We start from the raw sequence: 17189 nt of genomic DNA, 5'->3' as shown, positions 1-17189 counted from the left end.
ATTGTGAGACTAATGAGTTAGGGATGCAGTATCTTGAAGTGAATTGTGAAATTTCAGCCCTTACTACACTCCTTATTTCCACTGCAGTTATCTGTTGGGTTTAGTAACAGAACTGGGCAACAGTGAAACTCTTCAGTTCACAAAGCAGCAGAAACGCTGAAGATTGCTGGATCAGAACAGAACTTAACCTGTGATAAAGCATGAAATATAAATGCTACATATGCCTGGAATGTACTTCCCTGGTTGTTGACTGTGAACAAAACCACAGTTTTCATCTGCCTTCTTCCAGTAAATGAACCGAGCTGACCTCAAATATTCTTTATCACGTCTGATAAAAACTTTCCACGGCTGAAGCCCAGTACAAGTTATTTCTGTCTGTACGCAGGGCTAGTCGAAAATTTGGGTGCACCCAACAGACAGAAGCTGTTTTCATAATCCTAAAGTACGGGCTGACATCACGATTCTTTAAAACATTTACACAATATTTTGTTGTTTTTTCATATGCTTGAAAAGTTTAATACATTTATAAAGTATAAGGAAGGAATTAATCATTTTTATTCAATGTTTCACAAACTGCTATAAATAAATCCTGTCAGATATGCATAGGTGGCATGGAAAGGAAAAAAAGAAAGAGAAATTAAACATATAATATAAACTAATATAAAAATATTTAACCGCAGATTAATTAGGACACTAATGGCTCTCGGTGTGCCTCTGTGTTGAGCTGTTAGTGAGCAATGCATCAAGCTGCATCAATACAAAGTTAGCCTACTTTGAAGAATCAAAAATAATGTTTGGATTTGTTTTTTTTTTCTTTCACAGAACAATTTCATAGTGTATTTATTTAAATGCTTTTATGTTTTCATGCCATTGTAGAATATGGAAAACCTTTGTATTTTATGTACATGCAGATACATTGAACTCTTTTTGGGTATACGCATTAATGTAATTATGAGTTTGTGTTTGTCCTCAGTTCACAGATTATCAGAGTTATGTGGTCCATGGCTGTTTAGTGGATAACCCAACACTGGAACGATCCATTGCTCTGTTTAATGGAGTGTCACAATGGGTTCAACTGATGGTGCTCAGCAAACTGACCCCCCAACACAGAGCCCACGTCATCAGCAAGTTCATCCATGTGGCCCAGGTACACACACATAACTAGAATACTCAATGGGTGAAATGCTGCTACGCTACATTGAGCTGCTAGTGAGAAATGAGTTGAAATGGGAGGGTATAAGCACCATGCTATAAAAAAATAAAATAAAACAAACATTTAGTCATATAAGTCATATATAAACAGGCGAAAACCTAGTAACAAAAAGGAACACACTATTTTGCATCAACCCTTTGATTATGCCCCTGAACACAGCACCGGTTCAAAAAGCTGGTGAAGAGCTCCAGCTCTCAGATGAAGAATGATGACATTTACACTCTTTGATATGCTAATCCCGCACACGCACACACGCGCACGCACACACACACACACACACACAACATTGTACCAAATTATTTGCAGAGGTGGGATAGGGAGGTGTGGACGTATGTGTGCTCAGCGCCTCCACAGTGCTTTACTGTCCAATATTGCAGTGTCTCTATATCCGATATCTGTGACCTAATTCTGTGATATTTATTCGTTCGTTCATTCATTGTCTGTAACCACTTATCCAGTTCAGGGTTGAGATGGGTCCAGAGCCTACCCGAAATCACTGGGCACAAGGCAGGAACACACCCTGGAGGGGGCGCCAGTCCTTCACAGGGTGACACACGCACACACACACACAGGTCCCTGGAGTTGTGTTCTGTGATATTTAGTCATCCTAATATGTTGCTTTTTCAGCAATCTGACTGCTGCAACAGCACCCAAGCCACCCAAAGCCCAAAAAGCTCAAAGCCTCAGCTCAAAAGCTGCATTTCTGGAACAATTTCATTTAGGTTAGGTACAACAAATTAGATAACAACTGAACCTGTAGGTTGAGATCTGTTGCAATCTTGCAATGGTTTACATGAAGTAAAAGCCAAACATAAAGGCATTATTTAAACTGACAACTAATGGTAACATTGTAAAAGATGTATCATTTTTGTTTATGTATGTATATATATATATATATATATATATATATATATATATATATATGATACATCTTTATAACCAGCTGTTTATTAGTTAAAAGTAAATGTCCCCTGTCTGTAATTTCTTTCACTCTCTGGCCTAATTAACAGGGCTCCTCTATGGTACTGTTTGTACCCTCCCCCTTCTCCTCCACCTCTCTAAGCCTAATGCAGTCTCTAACCGTGTTAAGTGATGAGTCTATTGAGTATCTGGAGCTGCAGATATAAAGCAGAGCTGCTGAATGAAGCACTCAGCCCAATTCATCTTTAAAACAGCAATGTCCATGTACAGATAATGGATCTGATGTAAAGAAAGAAAGTTTGTGTGACAGAGAGAGAGAGATAGTGAGAGAGAAATAAAGAGAAGGGACCATAGACTCTGTCTTTTTAAGGGTAGCCAATGACCAATGATTTGTGGAGATTCATTGTGGGAGTCATTTCATGTGAATTGTGTGTCTCTCTCACTTTCTCTCTCTCTCTCTCTCTCTCTCTCTCTCTCTCTCTTGCTCTCCCTCTCTCTCAGAAACTGCTGCACTTGCAGAACTTTAATACGCTGATGGCAGTGGTCGGGGGCTTGAGTCACAGCTCCATCTCTCGACTGAAGGAAACACACTCTCACCTCAGCCCTGATGTCACTAAGGTACAGAAACATAATCAGAACCAGAACCAGAACTTATCACTGACTCAATTCACACAGTCGAACACCTAAAACAAGAACCATAACCAAAACACAGCCCAAACACAACAAACATCAAGCATGACGAGAACACGCAGCTCAAACCCCACAACCTTGAAGCAAAACCAGAACCTGAACCAGAATTCTAAAACTACAACATACCACCTGTTCCAGACACAGCCAAATACCATGAACCAGAACAAAGGCCAGAACACATTTTAAAGAATATGTAATAATTGTGTGAAAAGAACATTATTTTGGCTTGTCATTTGAAAATGAGTCAATTTGGGGTTCATTCTTTATTCACTGATCTTTATCTCTGAATCTCTGGAACAGATCTGGAGTGAGATGACAGAGCTGGTCTCATCCAATGGAAACTACTGTGCATACCGTAAAGCTTACAGTGAGTGTGAGGGCTTTAAGATCCCCATTCTGGGCGTGCACTTGAAGGACCTGATCGCTGTGCATGTGGTCTTCCCTGACTGGGTGGACGACAGCAAAGTGAACATAGTGAAGATGCAGCAGCTGTACCTTACCTTTAGCGAACTGGTGGCCCTCCAGAACACCACAGCACAGGTGGAACCCAACATGGATCTCATCTACCTGCTCACGGTCAGCATCTCTTCATTTCACGGGCGTTTAACAGGCTTTATCTTTTTAAAATTTCGTCTCCAGTAACAGCGTTTAATGGTCTGTTCATCTTGAAATTATTCCACAGTGCAGAGTCGTAGGTATTTTAAAATTTTGTTTAAAAAAAGGAAAATGGAAAGATTAGTTACACAGACTCCAAACAACAATAATTAATTTGGCTTGAGTTACAAGATTTCACATGGTGAGACCTGCGCACACTGATGTCATAATCCACTCTAGCATTTAAAAATATGAAATCATTTCACGGTAGAGTTTTTGAGTTATGAGTGTTTGTTCGGCACTAGGGAGGGTTCCAGGCCCCATAGACTGAAATGTATTTTTTGACCGGGTGAGCACACCTTTCTTTAAAATGTTTGTGAGTTTTAACACGGGCGTAACACGAACAATTCTTGTTCAGACTGCACAGTTTTTGTACCGATTGCTGAAGGGTTCTTTCACGAAAAAAAATCTGATTAGTTTTGTGATGTGGGGTAGGGGATATTTTTTATTCTCAGAGATATCTCAGACATGTTTCAGCTTAAGACATAAGTCACTGGTCAGCATCTTGAACAGTCTTTTTTCTCTGTCTGCAGCTTTCTCTGGATCTGTACTACACTGAAGATGAGATTTATGAGCTGTCCCTGCTCAGAGAGCCTCGAAATCCCAAGTCTCTGGTGAGTGACCTGTGGACTGTGAACTTGGTCAGTGATGATGAAAAGAAGAGATGATGAATATCTCGTTCACTATCAGTACTAGAACACAACCTGTATTCCATATGGCATTATGTAATAAAAAAAACAATGAGACTTGGGCTGGGGTAAGCCTGCTGAAGAATATAGTTCATCATAACAGACTATAGCTAAACACAGTAAAATCACAACTGTTGACCTTTATTTTTAGGTTTATTTCAGACATGAGAAGGCACTCAGAACTGTGTCATTTTCGAGGTTCTTTCACACTTGTAACTGAAACTGGGGAAAAAATGAATATTAATATAGCTAGCTGTAAGTGATAGGAGCGAGGTGTGAGTAGCCATGAGGATATGATGTCATGTGGAACTCATAGTAAGAATTCCTGGTTGAGAGGGAATTTCCTATGTTTTTTTTCAAAGAGGTTTGAAATGTAACTAGTGTTATTTGAATGTGAGATTAAATCTTTCTAAACCAACCAGTTTTGACCATAATCCAAGTGTCTATCAAGCATTTGGTGCATCTGTTTAACCGCATCCTCTACAGTTTAAAGTAGACATGCTTTATCTTGATTGTTGACCAAGTCTTATATTAGTTATCTGGTTCTAAACAGCCCACATCACCAACAACCCCCAACAAAGCCCAGGCTCCTCTGGACTGGGCCTCAGGAGTGACCACCAAGCCAGACCCTTCAGTGGTGAACAAACACATCAGGAAAGTGGTGGATGTAAGTCATCTACAATTCATAAAGTGAAGTTCTCTATTTTTGTATTAAATGTCTACTGAGCATTTTCAGTTATAGAGAAATAATTCAGCATTAGAGCAGTAGAGTATTTAAAGTCTGTTATATTTACATCATTCATGAAGAGAATAATTACTTCTCACATGTCTCAATTACAGTAACTCACATGAGATTAAGCATCAAATTGCCTTCATGCTTCATAAAGTGGGCTCCCTTAAGGCAATGTTGCCTATTAAAATGCTCTTTATAATTACATTTTTAACCTACTCATTTCTTTGTTTCTCATGTTTAGTCTGTGTTTCGTAACTACGATCATGACCATGATGGATACATCTCCCAAGAAGACTTTGAGAGCATAGCAGCTAACTTCCCTTTCCTGGACTCCTTCTGTGTTCTAGATAAAGACCAGTGAGTCTCCACATTGACCGCACTGTCGTCACTCAATTATACAACAAGTTTCTCTCTCTCTCTCTCTCTCTCTCTCTCTCTCTCTGCTTTTTACACCCTCACTTGGCATCAGGCATTTTGACCTTAGCCTTATGGCCCATAACGCTGAGCTGACTACTTACAGAAAAGGAGATATGTTTTTTTCCCAGTATGAATCTGAATGATTTTCTTGTGAAAATCTTGTTTTTCTAATGGGGCTGTGTCAGGTCTTGAATAATTTTTAGAGGTACAATTTCCTTCATAAAACTTATATGAGGTTTTTCCTATTTGTTATTTAAACCATACATCCAATCTAAGGTCCTCAAAAAAATGAGAATAACTGGGATTAAAATTGAGGTGTGTTTGTGATCAGTACTGAATTTGTATACCTGTATACACATGTATACCACAAATATGTATGTGTCATATGAGGGATTTAAATGTGTGATTCCCTAGCTGTGGCAGCAGGGCTTTTATAAAAGACTACAGGCTGTGCTACAGTCAGTCAAGTGACGCATTTGAGTCACCTCAGGTCTCAGAGTTCGTTTTTCTCACTCTGTCTTCAGGAGGCCTGAAGGTTATGGCAGACCATGAAGGACACAAGGCACATTGAACGCACACACACACACACACACACACACACATACTCGTCAGCTGGTCTGCTGAGAGCTTCATCTGTTCACTACAGCCATCAAATCATATTACCATCTAATTGAGTGCTCAGCTCTGAATATAAGGAAGGAAATATTTAAACCTCTTCTCTCTTTCATTCAACTACAGTAAGACTGCAATAATAAAAATAAATAAAATAATAATAATAATAATAATAATAATAATAATAATTGCAGCATATTTCCACTGATCCAGAGCCCAATGCTGGGATGCTTTATACACCAGTACACACTTGGCACTTTTTGGTTTATGTGTACCTGCTTAATGGAGTGTTCCATCTTGTTTCATGCTTTTATTTGTAGACAATACAAAGTAACATGTATACAATCTCTCTCTCTCTCTCTCTCTCTCTCCCTCTCTCTCTCTCTCTCTCTCTCTCTCTCTCTCTCACTGTAGGGACGGATTGATTAGCAAGGATGAGATGATGGCATATTTCCTCCGTGCTAACCCTGTGCTCCAGTGTAAAATGGGGCCAGGTTTCATCCATAACTTCCAGGAGATGACGTACCTGAAGCCCACCTTCTGTGAACACTGTGCTGGATTTGTAAGGACACACATCCTTTCAGTCTAACTCCAGCTGCTTAATCTGGAAAATCTTGATTGTTAGTAATCAGGGCCAGTTATTATGTGCAGAATTTAGGTCAGTGGTCTGTAGTTATGCTTCTTGCTGTTTCTCATCATGCAGTGATAGAGACAACCCTTTATTAGTTGCACATTTTTTCAGCAGCAGGAAAAAGGCAGTATCTTATATTTAACAGAGAATTATCAGCTTTTTTTTCATTATCCAGTGTAGCCACAATTTGTATTTATTATTAGATTCTTACAGGAGGCCTGTTTTTTGCCACTAAAAACTCTCAGAGGCCTGGATTCTGGGATGGCCAATCTAATGGCTGGTTGTTTGATCGGCAAATTGTCTAAGTGTGTGTCTGTTTCTGTTACTCAGTAAGGTGTTCTTGAAAGCTGAATTATTTTTCAACATTGTTCTGAAGTGAAAGTGGTGTTTGAATTATGTGCAAATAATTTAAACCCTATATTTAATTTCAAATTTTACAACTTTTCTGGAAATGTTGTTTGTACATAATGGTGATTTGACTCTGAAGTCCTTTGCATCTAGCTGCTATAACTCAGACATCATCACAGCAGTTCTGCTAGTCATTTATAGCAGCAGATGTTAGACATCAGACCTTTTGAAGCACTGTCCACTGCGTCAGGGTCAAAATGACCTCATGAAGCAGATCTTGGTCACTTTTGATATACAGATTTGACTGGACATGGTCTCAGGTAGCATTCTGCCATGGAACAAAGATTAGCATATTATCACTCTCCGATTAAAAACATGAACCTCCACAAAGCTAACTTTTCAGGAACAGGAAAGTATTTCTCTGGTAGTATTTCTGTATTTCTCTGGTAGTAACAGTAAAAATAAACCACAAATAATGCAATCTATACTCATTACCCAAAAATGTGTAATCAGACAGCGACAATGTCTACTTTCAGCTGTCAAGATAGCCCTTTATTTTGAAAGTGCATTTTTTAAAGCTGGAGTGGAAATAAGCTTCATCAGATTGTAACTCATTACTCAGTACTATGATTCTTACTTTTTTTTCTTACTCTTGTAGATTCTTGTTAGAATAGTAGCTTTACCCGTATAGAAATATGGCCAAACTGACATTTTTCTAATAAGAAACATTCTGCTAAGGGACTCACTCTCTCTCTCACACACACAAAATCCTGTATCTGTGAATTGTGGGGTCATTACTTAGAATTTCATTCCTTGTGTGAAAACATACCATTAACCCTAAGCCTAACCCTAACCTTAATAAAACCTTAAAACATGTCTTCATACTTACAATGTAATGATTTACAAAGTGGGGACACAGGTAACACAATATGGGTGTGTAGACACAATGTGATATATTCCTGGCAAACACACACAAACTCACACACACATACTCACATCCTCACCCCTGTGGAAAATTATGCAAAGGGTATCATTAACTGGAACACAACAAATCTGTCACTGTCCTGGATAGAACCCAGGACCCCTGATGCTGGATCTATCTATATATATATAGACTGAAATATATAGACTATATATGACTGAAAGTCATATTTTAAAGCTGTATTTAAACAGAGGGTGGTACAATCCAGGGTTCTACCAGATCAGCACACACCATAAAAGCAGCTGGGGTAAAGCCTGAACCGCTACAAATGTTAGAAAGGATTAAACTGAGAAAATGTACAGGACTATGCTGTAACAAAACCCTCTGTTTCACTCAGGTGAATCAGCCCTTGTAGGTACATTGTCAGCAATTAATAGCATAATTAGATGTTGGCTTTGGTGCTGTTTACAGAGCTGGAGAGTTTTTATAAAGCAGATAAAGGCTGAGCCTGTGGATTATGAAGCCGAGCATGAAATACAGTAATTACACTGTGGTACGGCGCTGAACTAATTAGGCTTTATTTACACAGATGGTTAGGCAGGAATCAGAGGGCTCTAGTGCTGAGATCAAACACACACACACACACACACACACACAGTTGTACAGGAAGGGTGTTACGTGTGTGGATATATCCTGTTTATTGCACACTGGAGCACCTCAAAAGCCCTCACTAGAGTAATGTATCACCACTGTTTTTACTCATATTCTTTCTCTCTCCCTCTCTCTCTCCTGAAATACAGCTCTGGGGAATCATCAAACAGGGCTACAAGTGCAAAGGTACACTGCCTTTCTCTCAGTCACTCATTATAAAACTCACTATATCATCACTGGTCTTCAAAAACAAAGACACAATTTGTTTTTGTAAGTTTTTGGACACCTGTCCACCCAACATATGCTATATTTAACATCTCCTGTATTCATTGGAAGCTTCCTGCTCTTTATAGCAGTGACAGGCTCTGCACTTCTTGGAACATCACCCTGAGAATAGTATTGATTTACTTGAATTAGCATTAGAAAGTGTTTGAATTCATGTCTGAATCTTGATTACAACAATAAAATATTTATAAAATATTTATAAACTAATGTCTGCCAACATTAGTTTACATTGCATCAGTTATCCCATTTAGGTTACAACAGTGGATTCAAAGCAAAGTGGTGTTTAAAGCAAAGACTGGGCCAGTGTTAAGCCTATGTGGACTTTTTTTGTCTATTCTCAGACTGTGGGGTGAACTGTCATAAACAGTGCCGCGAGCTGCTAGTGCTGGCGTGTCGGAGGCTTCCACGGTCCACTTCTCTGGGCAGCGTTTCCCCGGGAGCCCTAACCCACAGCTCCTTGCCAAGCAGCCCAGCACTACCCACCTGCAAAGGTACAGATAAATGCATTAATATTTTCAGTTCTATACTGCACTGATGGGCATGAAAGTTTAGGCCTGGTGGGAACATGAGAAGGAAGGTTCAGAATATTATTTGTTTTTTTTTTTGTCTATTGATCACAGTACAGTAGCATATCTGTAGAATTGTGTAGTGCAGGTTTTATAGGAAACCCTCCAATAGATATTTTTGTGGATTAAACTGGTGCCGTACACATAGTAAACAAGGACTCACAACTCAGACAGGATATACTTTTAAGATTTCCTTGGACAGGACCCTTAACACTACATTCGCCTGCTACTAAAATCAGATTTAAATTCTAAGGTTCTCTGGATAAGTGCATTTGCTGCTTTCTAAAATTTTAAATGTAAGTCCGATCTCCAAATGTCCTTTCTAGATGAAGACGAGGTATTTGAGTTTCCCACCGTGAGCTCATCTACAGGCTCGGATTTAGAAGGAAAGTCGATCACGCTGATGACTGGCTCTGCCCAGAGGATCTCCGTTCGGCTCCAGAGGGCCACCACGAGCCAGGCTACTCAGACGGAGCCGCTCTGGCCCGAACATGGCTGGGGCCCAGCAGCTGATACTGGCTCTCACACTTTCCCCAAAATGAGGTGCAGACCACACAGAAGAGTGTCCAAAAGCAAAGGGTTTGCTCGCTGGGAGAATGACACACAGGGGACAGGGGGCACAGTGGGGACTGGACATGGACGGAGGGATTCGCAGGAACAGACGGACGAGACTGCGAGTAATGGAATCATTCAGATAAATCGGGATAACGCAGAGCCTTCTGAGGTGATTTATTTCATTTATAATATTTTCAGTTTTAATTTTCTTCGCAGACTGGGATTCTTATTACAAAATCTTATCTTGCCTGGGAAGCTGAGTTGATTTCCTCTGGGATTTATACAGTGGTATCTTAAGTTATCTTGTTATAAGAGTAGTCTGTTCAGAAATTAACAAAGAGCTACAGAGGTAGAAATAAGGGTAATGATGTTGTTCTCTTTTAAACAGTGAAGTAAAAATATAATCAATACAGCTTACATAAATGAATTCCAAATTAAATATTTAGCTTTACAGTGATTTTCTTTATCTGGGGCAGCAGGGTGACACTGCAGGGTGGTAACTCTGCCACAAAACTCCAGAGTCCTGAGCTTGTGGGTCAAATCGCCACCTTGGGTCAAGAGCTTGGTGCTCGGTGTGTTTGTTTGGGTTTTTTCCGGGTGCACCGCTTCCCCAAACAATCCAATATACATATTAATAGGTGGTTGTACAAACGTGTCCACTGGTATGACTCTGTGAGTGAATGAGTGTGTGTGTGATGCCCTGTGATGGACTGGTGCCATGTCTGGGGTGCGTCAGTGATTCCAGGTTAGCTCTGGACCCACAACAACCTGGACAGGATGTATTGGTTACAGAAGATGATCTCTTTTTGGTAGCATTCCAGTCTGGTAACTGTTTTATAAGTGTGCAGCGTTCATCAGTTCTAGTGTGGAATGTTCAGCACAGTTTGGTGATTTCCAGCCTAAACACACCAACTAAACCTGATAACCAAAAGCTGAGTTGACTCAGGTGTGTCCTAGCAGGGAAATCACCAAAGAATGTTGGAAAATTTGCCATCGGCTTTAGAACTGGCCAGTAACGCTACAACCAAAGTCCATCAGCCTGACCTTGGGCACTGAAGGTGGAAACATTTTTTTAAACCTCTTTTAGATTGATGAAGGTTAAAAGAAGACATCAAAAGGATTTTTCTTGTGAACACTCACAGTCCACTTCAATACATCATACTCTCAAGGTCCCAGAGCATTGTGTTATTAAAGCCCCACCTAGGGCCCATCACCTTGGAAACGTCTGACTGCCGATTCTCATCACTGACTGGGAGATTATCTCCGTCCGAGCTCAGAGGAAACAGCACTCAGACACTCGCTGGTTAATATGGAACACCTCCTGCCTGCTGCTGATGTTTTTTGAAGCTTAAGGGCTATTTTAAGGCCAGACAGATGCCCTTGTTTTGGGTTCAAGCACAACTCATTAAAGGTTCATCAAGATAAAGTTAGAAGTGTACTACTGTACAATATATGAGGAGGTTTCCTGAAATTCTCAGAAAAATAAAACAACACAAACAAAAACATCTAGATTACTCTCCCTCACTGTGGTGCACATTGGTAAGGCCTTGTGAGCAAAAGAGTATTTAGAGAAATCCCAGTCTTTGTTTTGTAAATGCTGTAATGTTTGAGTGTTTTTACATGTGTAGGTTTAGTGTAATAGTGTAAGTTGTGTAGCTGTCCCAGATTTTGCTCCATGGAGTGGGAGGGGTCAGCATTATGGTTTTATAATATGAACAAGAATCATCATAGAAAATGATTGGTTGCTCCTTTAACTAATAAAAACAAATCCTGTCTCTTTTACATTTTTCAGATCAGCTGACTTGCCATCTCAGAGGGTCCAAGCAGGACCCCACTCTGGAGGCCATCCTTGCTGCGGCCCAAAAAACTCTCCACATTGGGGGAAGTGCTGGGTTGCCTTAGGCCCAAATTTGACCAAGAATAGTGGCTTTCACCCCACCCCTCAAAGACCCTCCCAACAGGATGTCCCAATCCTGAACTGAGGGACAGAACCAGAGGCAATGGGAGTTAGTGCATCCTCCCAGAAATAAAACTGTACCGAGGCAAAGGGGCCCACTTTATTTGGATAGTTGTAGGTCACTTGGTCAAATGGCATATTTTAGGGTAGAGTTATAGTTGCTGTCAGCAACGTGTTTGCGTACGTTTCATGGCTGCCTCACTTATCATGTGTCAGTTTGGTGCGTAGGTTGTGCACATCCTCAGAAAATAACCGCTACAAGTTTGGCAGTAGTAGTATGGCAGTGCAGGCAATCAATAGCTTCACAATGGCAGAAAGTTTTGAAGAAAGCTGTGTCTGAGCCATGTCTGCAATTACCTTTGTCTTTCTCTGGTCTGCCTTCTAGTGGATGCCTCTATTTACACACAGAGCACATAGACAAGTATGTGAAAAGTTATGTTCACAGCGCAGGCGGCTGTCTATATGAACGTGTGGCCAAACAGCAAGTATATCTCTACCCTTATTTGGTTTGTTTATAGGTATAAATAACTGAACATATCCTCTACAAGGAGTATACTACAAATTGCAATTTCTATTTATTTGTTGAATGTATCCATTAAATATGGGTCCAGAGAAATTTAGTTTTAATCGGGTTACAGATGTTTTGGAGACTTTCCAAGACCCCTTTAGTTATAAAACAGCATTCTTGCTCAAGCTGGGAATTGAATCCTTGTCTTCTGAATAGAAGCTATACCAACTGCTTTTATAAATATTTAAAATGTACCATGACAGGACATGTCTGTATATTTTACAGTATATTAAATTCAGTAAAGAAACAGCATCGAACTGTGCAGAAGACTTGCTCACAAACAGCAAGCCAACAGTACATGCCATTAGAACCAAGGGGCCAACATTTTTCATACTGTATGTCACACTTGGTCACAGGGAGATGTTTTTGGACTGGACCCACTGAGATATTTTTTTTTTCTTTTTTAAGATAATGTTATATATTGTGGGGTGTATTAAATCACATTACTAATCACAATAATTCACAAATGTTTCAGAGCAAAAAACTGTTGTATTCAGAGAGAAGCTCCTTCACTGGTTTAAAAACAGCATATTTATCACCTGAAAAGCAAACGTTCCTTGGAACACTTGATCTAAGTCACATTGACGTTTAGCATAGTTAGGCTGTGTATGAGATAAATCCTGTTTATTTTGGTTGTGTTTGTGAATAGATTGTGTCTGAATGTTAATTTCAGTGGACTACATACACTGGTTTGTCTAAAATCTCCTTGCTGTCAGAACAAAACCTATTTAAAAAATTATAAAAAAAATTTTAGGACAAAACTGGGAAAAAATATGATGAACTGTTCCACTGTGTTTGTTACCCACATATTATTGAAGAAAATAACTGACTGATCCTTTAAATTCAATTTTCCCTTAATAATCCATTGAGCATTGAGCGTTATGATGGTTAATACCCTCTCTTGTGAAATTGCCTTTTGGAGATAAAACGTTTTGTTCTGACAGTGATAATATGTATGTTTTATAGACACTACATGGGGCTTAAGTTATATGAAAGTTATTTCAGGTGCTTGAATGTTTCATGAAGGTTTTAGAGGGAGTTTGATTTAAAAATAACGAAGGTTTTCATATCTTTGCGTTACAAAAGTTTGTGGACACCTGCTCATCCAGCATTTTCTCCCCTCCTTGCTGCAGTAAAGGTCTCCACTCTTCTGGGAAAGCTTACAAAACTAGATTTTTGGAATATTTCATCATTAATTGTCTGTAACCGTTTATGTAACATTGCTTTGAGGATTTGATTTCATTCAGCCATGGGAGCAGGTACTGGTGTGGGATGAATAATTCTCGAAGACTATCCCCACTCCAGAACCCCTAATTAAATGAAAGGCAATGCTGGGGACTTTAAACCCTTTTATCAGAGCACATTTCGCACTGCACTTGGTTACCTTATGTTCATGTGCAGCTGCTCCAGAGCATTGTGTTTTATTTCATAGTTTTTATAGAAGCTGTGTCTGCAATCATGTCTAAGATCAGTGAAATTTAAAATGAATTCATTCATTTTAAGGGGTGTCTGCCAATGTTTTTTACAGTTTCTCAATGTCATATTTATATTAGAGGCATACTGCTATAGTGTAGTGTAGCAATAATGTAAATTAGCTGACATTAGTCAATTTACAATTGACTGAACCAAATCCGCAACACTAGTCATGTTTGAGCAGCAGTTCATTATGAATTTGAGTGGAAAAAAAGGTTGTGAAATAGAGAGCTCAGATTATCCAGGTTTGATCATGAAGAACAGACACAAACTTTTCGGTTATTATTGTTATTATTATTAATATTATCTGCCGTTTGCAATGTTTTATACTTGTATGACCAACAGAAAACTGATATGGCCTAAAGCTGTTTGGTCATTACATGTATTTTAGGTTACGCTTCTGGAGATACATGGTATTGGTACGACAGTAAGAACACATCATAACTCAGATAACCCTGCAAATCTGCAACAAAAGCTTTGAAATGATGATTGAGTTTTTGTGCTGAAAACTCAACATGTTTCTTAACCATCTAGAGCTGAGCGCCAATGTAACAAATCAACCATGAGATCAGAGTTACTAAGCAACCTCGGCTCAACGCTACACAGTATATATCCCGCTCGTCTTTCTTCTTCACATCTGCTCCGGTCAGCCAGATGCTTGTCCTGTTAGTGTTGCCAGGCATCAGGCAATGGACAGAGAAACCTAGTCATGAGCTAAGTCCATCTGCCCTCAGATCAGTTACATGCTCAGACAAACTCTTAGTAATGTTAGACCTACAGAAACAGACAAAGTAGGTTATTGGAAATAGTGGCCAAAAACTTTAGGAAATACTGTGTAGCATGTGCCATTATGGTGTAGGGCCTCTTCAAATTCACGCTGCGACCAGCATCTAAGATTAAAGAATACTTCATAACAAGTGCATGTTAATGGGCAAATAACACAATACCAATGAGAACATGATAAAACTCATTTCTCAACCAGTAGCACCATGTAGTGGTTCTTGTGTCAAAACCATAAAGAAAAGCTAGCAGGCCCCAAAGCAATGCCATTAGAGTCAACTAAATTATACATTTAATAATAAAAATGAATTGTAACATGTTTCACAAATTGCAAAATGAATATATACCAATTTTCAAACTGGTCCCTACAGCCCTATGACCTTTCACTTGTTCATCTCGGTTTTGTTTCTTGTTTAAAAACATTTGGGTTAATTGACACAAATCTGCCTGAATACGTTTATAAAACAAGCTTAGTTAACCCTATTACTGTCTTGAAAGTGTCCTACAGATGTAACCCATAAGCAAAAGTTGTTGGACCTTAAAGTGGAAATGTTGTGAACCAATGGTTTAGAAAAGCACAGCATTTGTGTTTGCTTCAATAAAAAGAACACCTAGAGCTTAATCTCAAATGTTAGAGCTTAATCCAGGTGTTCCACAATCTTTAAAAAGGTGGATTATCATTGAAACGTCAAGGCTAGGATCTTGGATTTTGAAAGTCTACTGGCTGTGAAGAAGGACTTGTATGAAGTAAAGTATGGTCTAATAAGTTGTAGCCTGTGATGCATTTCTGTGTTGTCATTTATTTTTGTTGTATGTTAAATTATTTTTGTATAGCTAATAGTATTAATGCAACTGTCATTGCTGTAATGTCTGTCATCACTGACCGGTCAGTTTGAGTGAACTGAATTTGTATTTAATTTAATCATTCAAAGTTTGACACAGCGCTTTCTATCAGAAAAGACATTTCAGAAGTAATTTCCACTGGACATATTTAAGTCAGGGTGTTGTGTTCACAGTGGATTTGTGTTCAGAAGCATTTTCAGTAAATTGAAAATCTAGTGGTTTAGAATAGAGTAGAATAGAGTAGTCTCTGCACTAAATTGGCTCAAAGTTAACATTTTTTTGTATATCTTGCCATATTGTGGCTGATATTAATGACTCAGGGCCTTATATATATATATGTGTGTGTGATGCAAGCTTGACCCATTGTATTAAACCTATGATAGCAAGGGACATTGTTTCATTCTGTGGACAGGATTATTTAAGTGTTTATAAAATGAAAGAAACTCTTCTCTAAAAACTATTCTGACAGAATTATGTTATTTTCAAAGGTTAATTTAATTGTTATTTAAAATTATATGTGTGTGTGTGTATATATAAATATATACACACACACACCTTAGTTTTTTTTCGGTTGTGTATTAATTTCTGATACATGTATGCTTTGAGATTTAGTTTAATTTTTGCATTTCTGTATTTGTTTTTGATGCTGTAGGAAAACATTTTTTTTTTGTTTGTTTTTTAAACTTCATCTTCACTGAGGAACTTACACTACATTGATGAATAATTCAGGGTAGTTCTGTAGTGAAAAAAAGCTCATTGCTTTTCAGAAACTGTCACTCAGTAGCACCGTTACTTTTATGAATTCTGCACTGCAATTTCTGAAATAAATAACTGATTGAGTAGTGTCTTTTTATTTTTATTTATTTACACTTTTAACAGGCTATGATTAGTAACTGGTATAGCCCAGACAGATGAAACAAGTTTAAAATCAGAGAAACCCTGCTTTCTGATGCACAAATGTCACCAAAATCAGATGTGATCTGATTTTCTGAGCCATAGACACTATAGTATAAAATTCCTACTTCTGCATAATATGGCATTAAACGTGTAGTGCCATTTTACTTCCTCTAGAATGGCTTCTATTATGTAATTGTTTGTGAGAGGCTGCAGTCATTGAAAAAGCATTAACCAAAATATCGTTGCTGTACAAAGAAAACATTTATCTTTGTTTTTGCTGATTTGTAGTCTACTACATCATTTGACCACAACAGCTGTCACATTGTGTGAAAATTTCATGATGAATGGACCAAGAGAAATGCTCCAAAATTACTTGAAAGAAAATCTTATTACATTGACTTCCATTGAAAGTTAAGATGGTGTTTTCACTCTCAGATAAAGTTGCAGTTTTGGAGTAATATGTTTTTCTTTACACAGTGATGATATATTTCCCAACAATTAAACCACAATGGATAAAATCATATCATGCCCATGTGAGGCCTTGCGGAAATATTAGGAATTAAAGTCAGAGCTGCTTGGTGCATGCTTCTGATTTCAGACTCACATTGTAGGTTTTGATGTCACTCCCCCTAGTGGACACCATGTAAAAGTATTATATTATTAGAATAAAAGAACAAACATAACATTTAAAGAGAAAAGTCATAAAACCTAAAGGTAGGTATTTCCATTTGGTGGTAGTATTTTGCTCAACCCTTATAGCACATGTAACGTTTTGTACCTACTG

The 17189-nt window shown here is 38.6% G+C and overlaps 1 protein-coding gene across 1 annotated transcript in view; it reads left to right on the top strand.

The window, feature by feature from the left end:
• rasgrp3 (RAS guanyl releasing protein 3 (calcium and DAG-regulated)) overlaps nt 1–16315 on the top strand; it is a 52880-nt gene extending 36565 nt beyond the window's left edge. The window contains exons 7-17 of the mRNA XM_066681871.1: nt 974–1147; nt 2636–2752; nt 3125–3400; nt 4012–4092; nt 4721–4834; nt 5142–5257; nt 6344–6491; nt 8631–8667; nt 9108–9257; nt 9659–10056; nt 11680–16315. Coding sequence (XP_066537968.1) covers nt 974–1147; nt 2636–2752; nt 3125–3400; nt 4012–4092; nt 4721–4834; nt 5142–5257; nt 6344–6491; nt 8631–8667; nt 9108–9257; nt 9659–10056; nt 11680–11688 — 1620 coding nt within the window. The 3' untranslated portion in view covers nt 11689–16315. The remainder of the gene's footprint in view (nt 1–973; nt 1148–2635; nt 2753–3124; nt 3401–4011; nt 4093–4720; nt 4835–5141; nt 5258–6343; nt 6492–8630; nt 8668–9107; nt 9258–9658; nt 10057–11679) is intronic.
• Nucleotides 16316–17189: the final 874 nt, after the last annotated feature.

Source organism: Hoplias malabaricus, chromosome 1 (assembly GCF_029633855.1).
Source record: "Hoplias malabaricus isolate fHopMal1 chromosome 1, fHopMal1.hap1, whole genome shotgun sequence".
Taxonomy (NCBI): domain Eukaryota; kingdom Metazoa; phylum Chordata; class Actinopteri; order Characiformes; family Erythrinidae; genus Hoplias; species Hoplias malabaricus.
The sequence above is the reverse complement of the archived record's forward strand: the minus strand, read 5'-3'. Positions and strand labels throughout refer to the sequence as shown.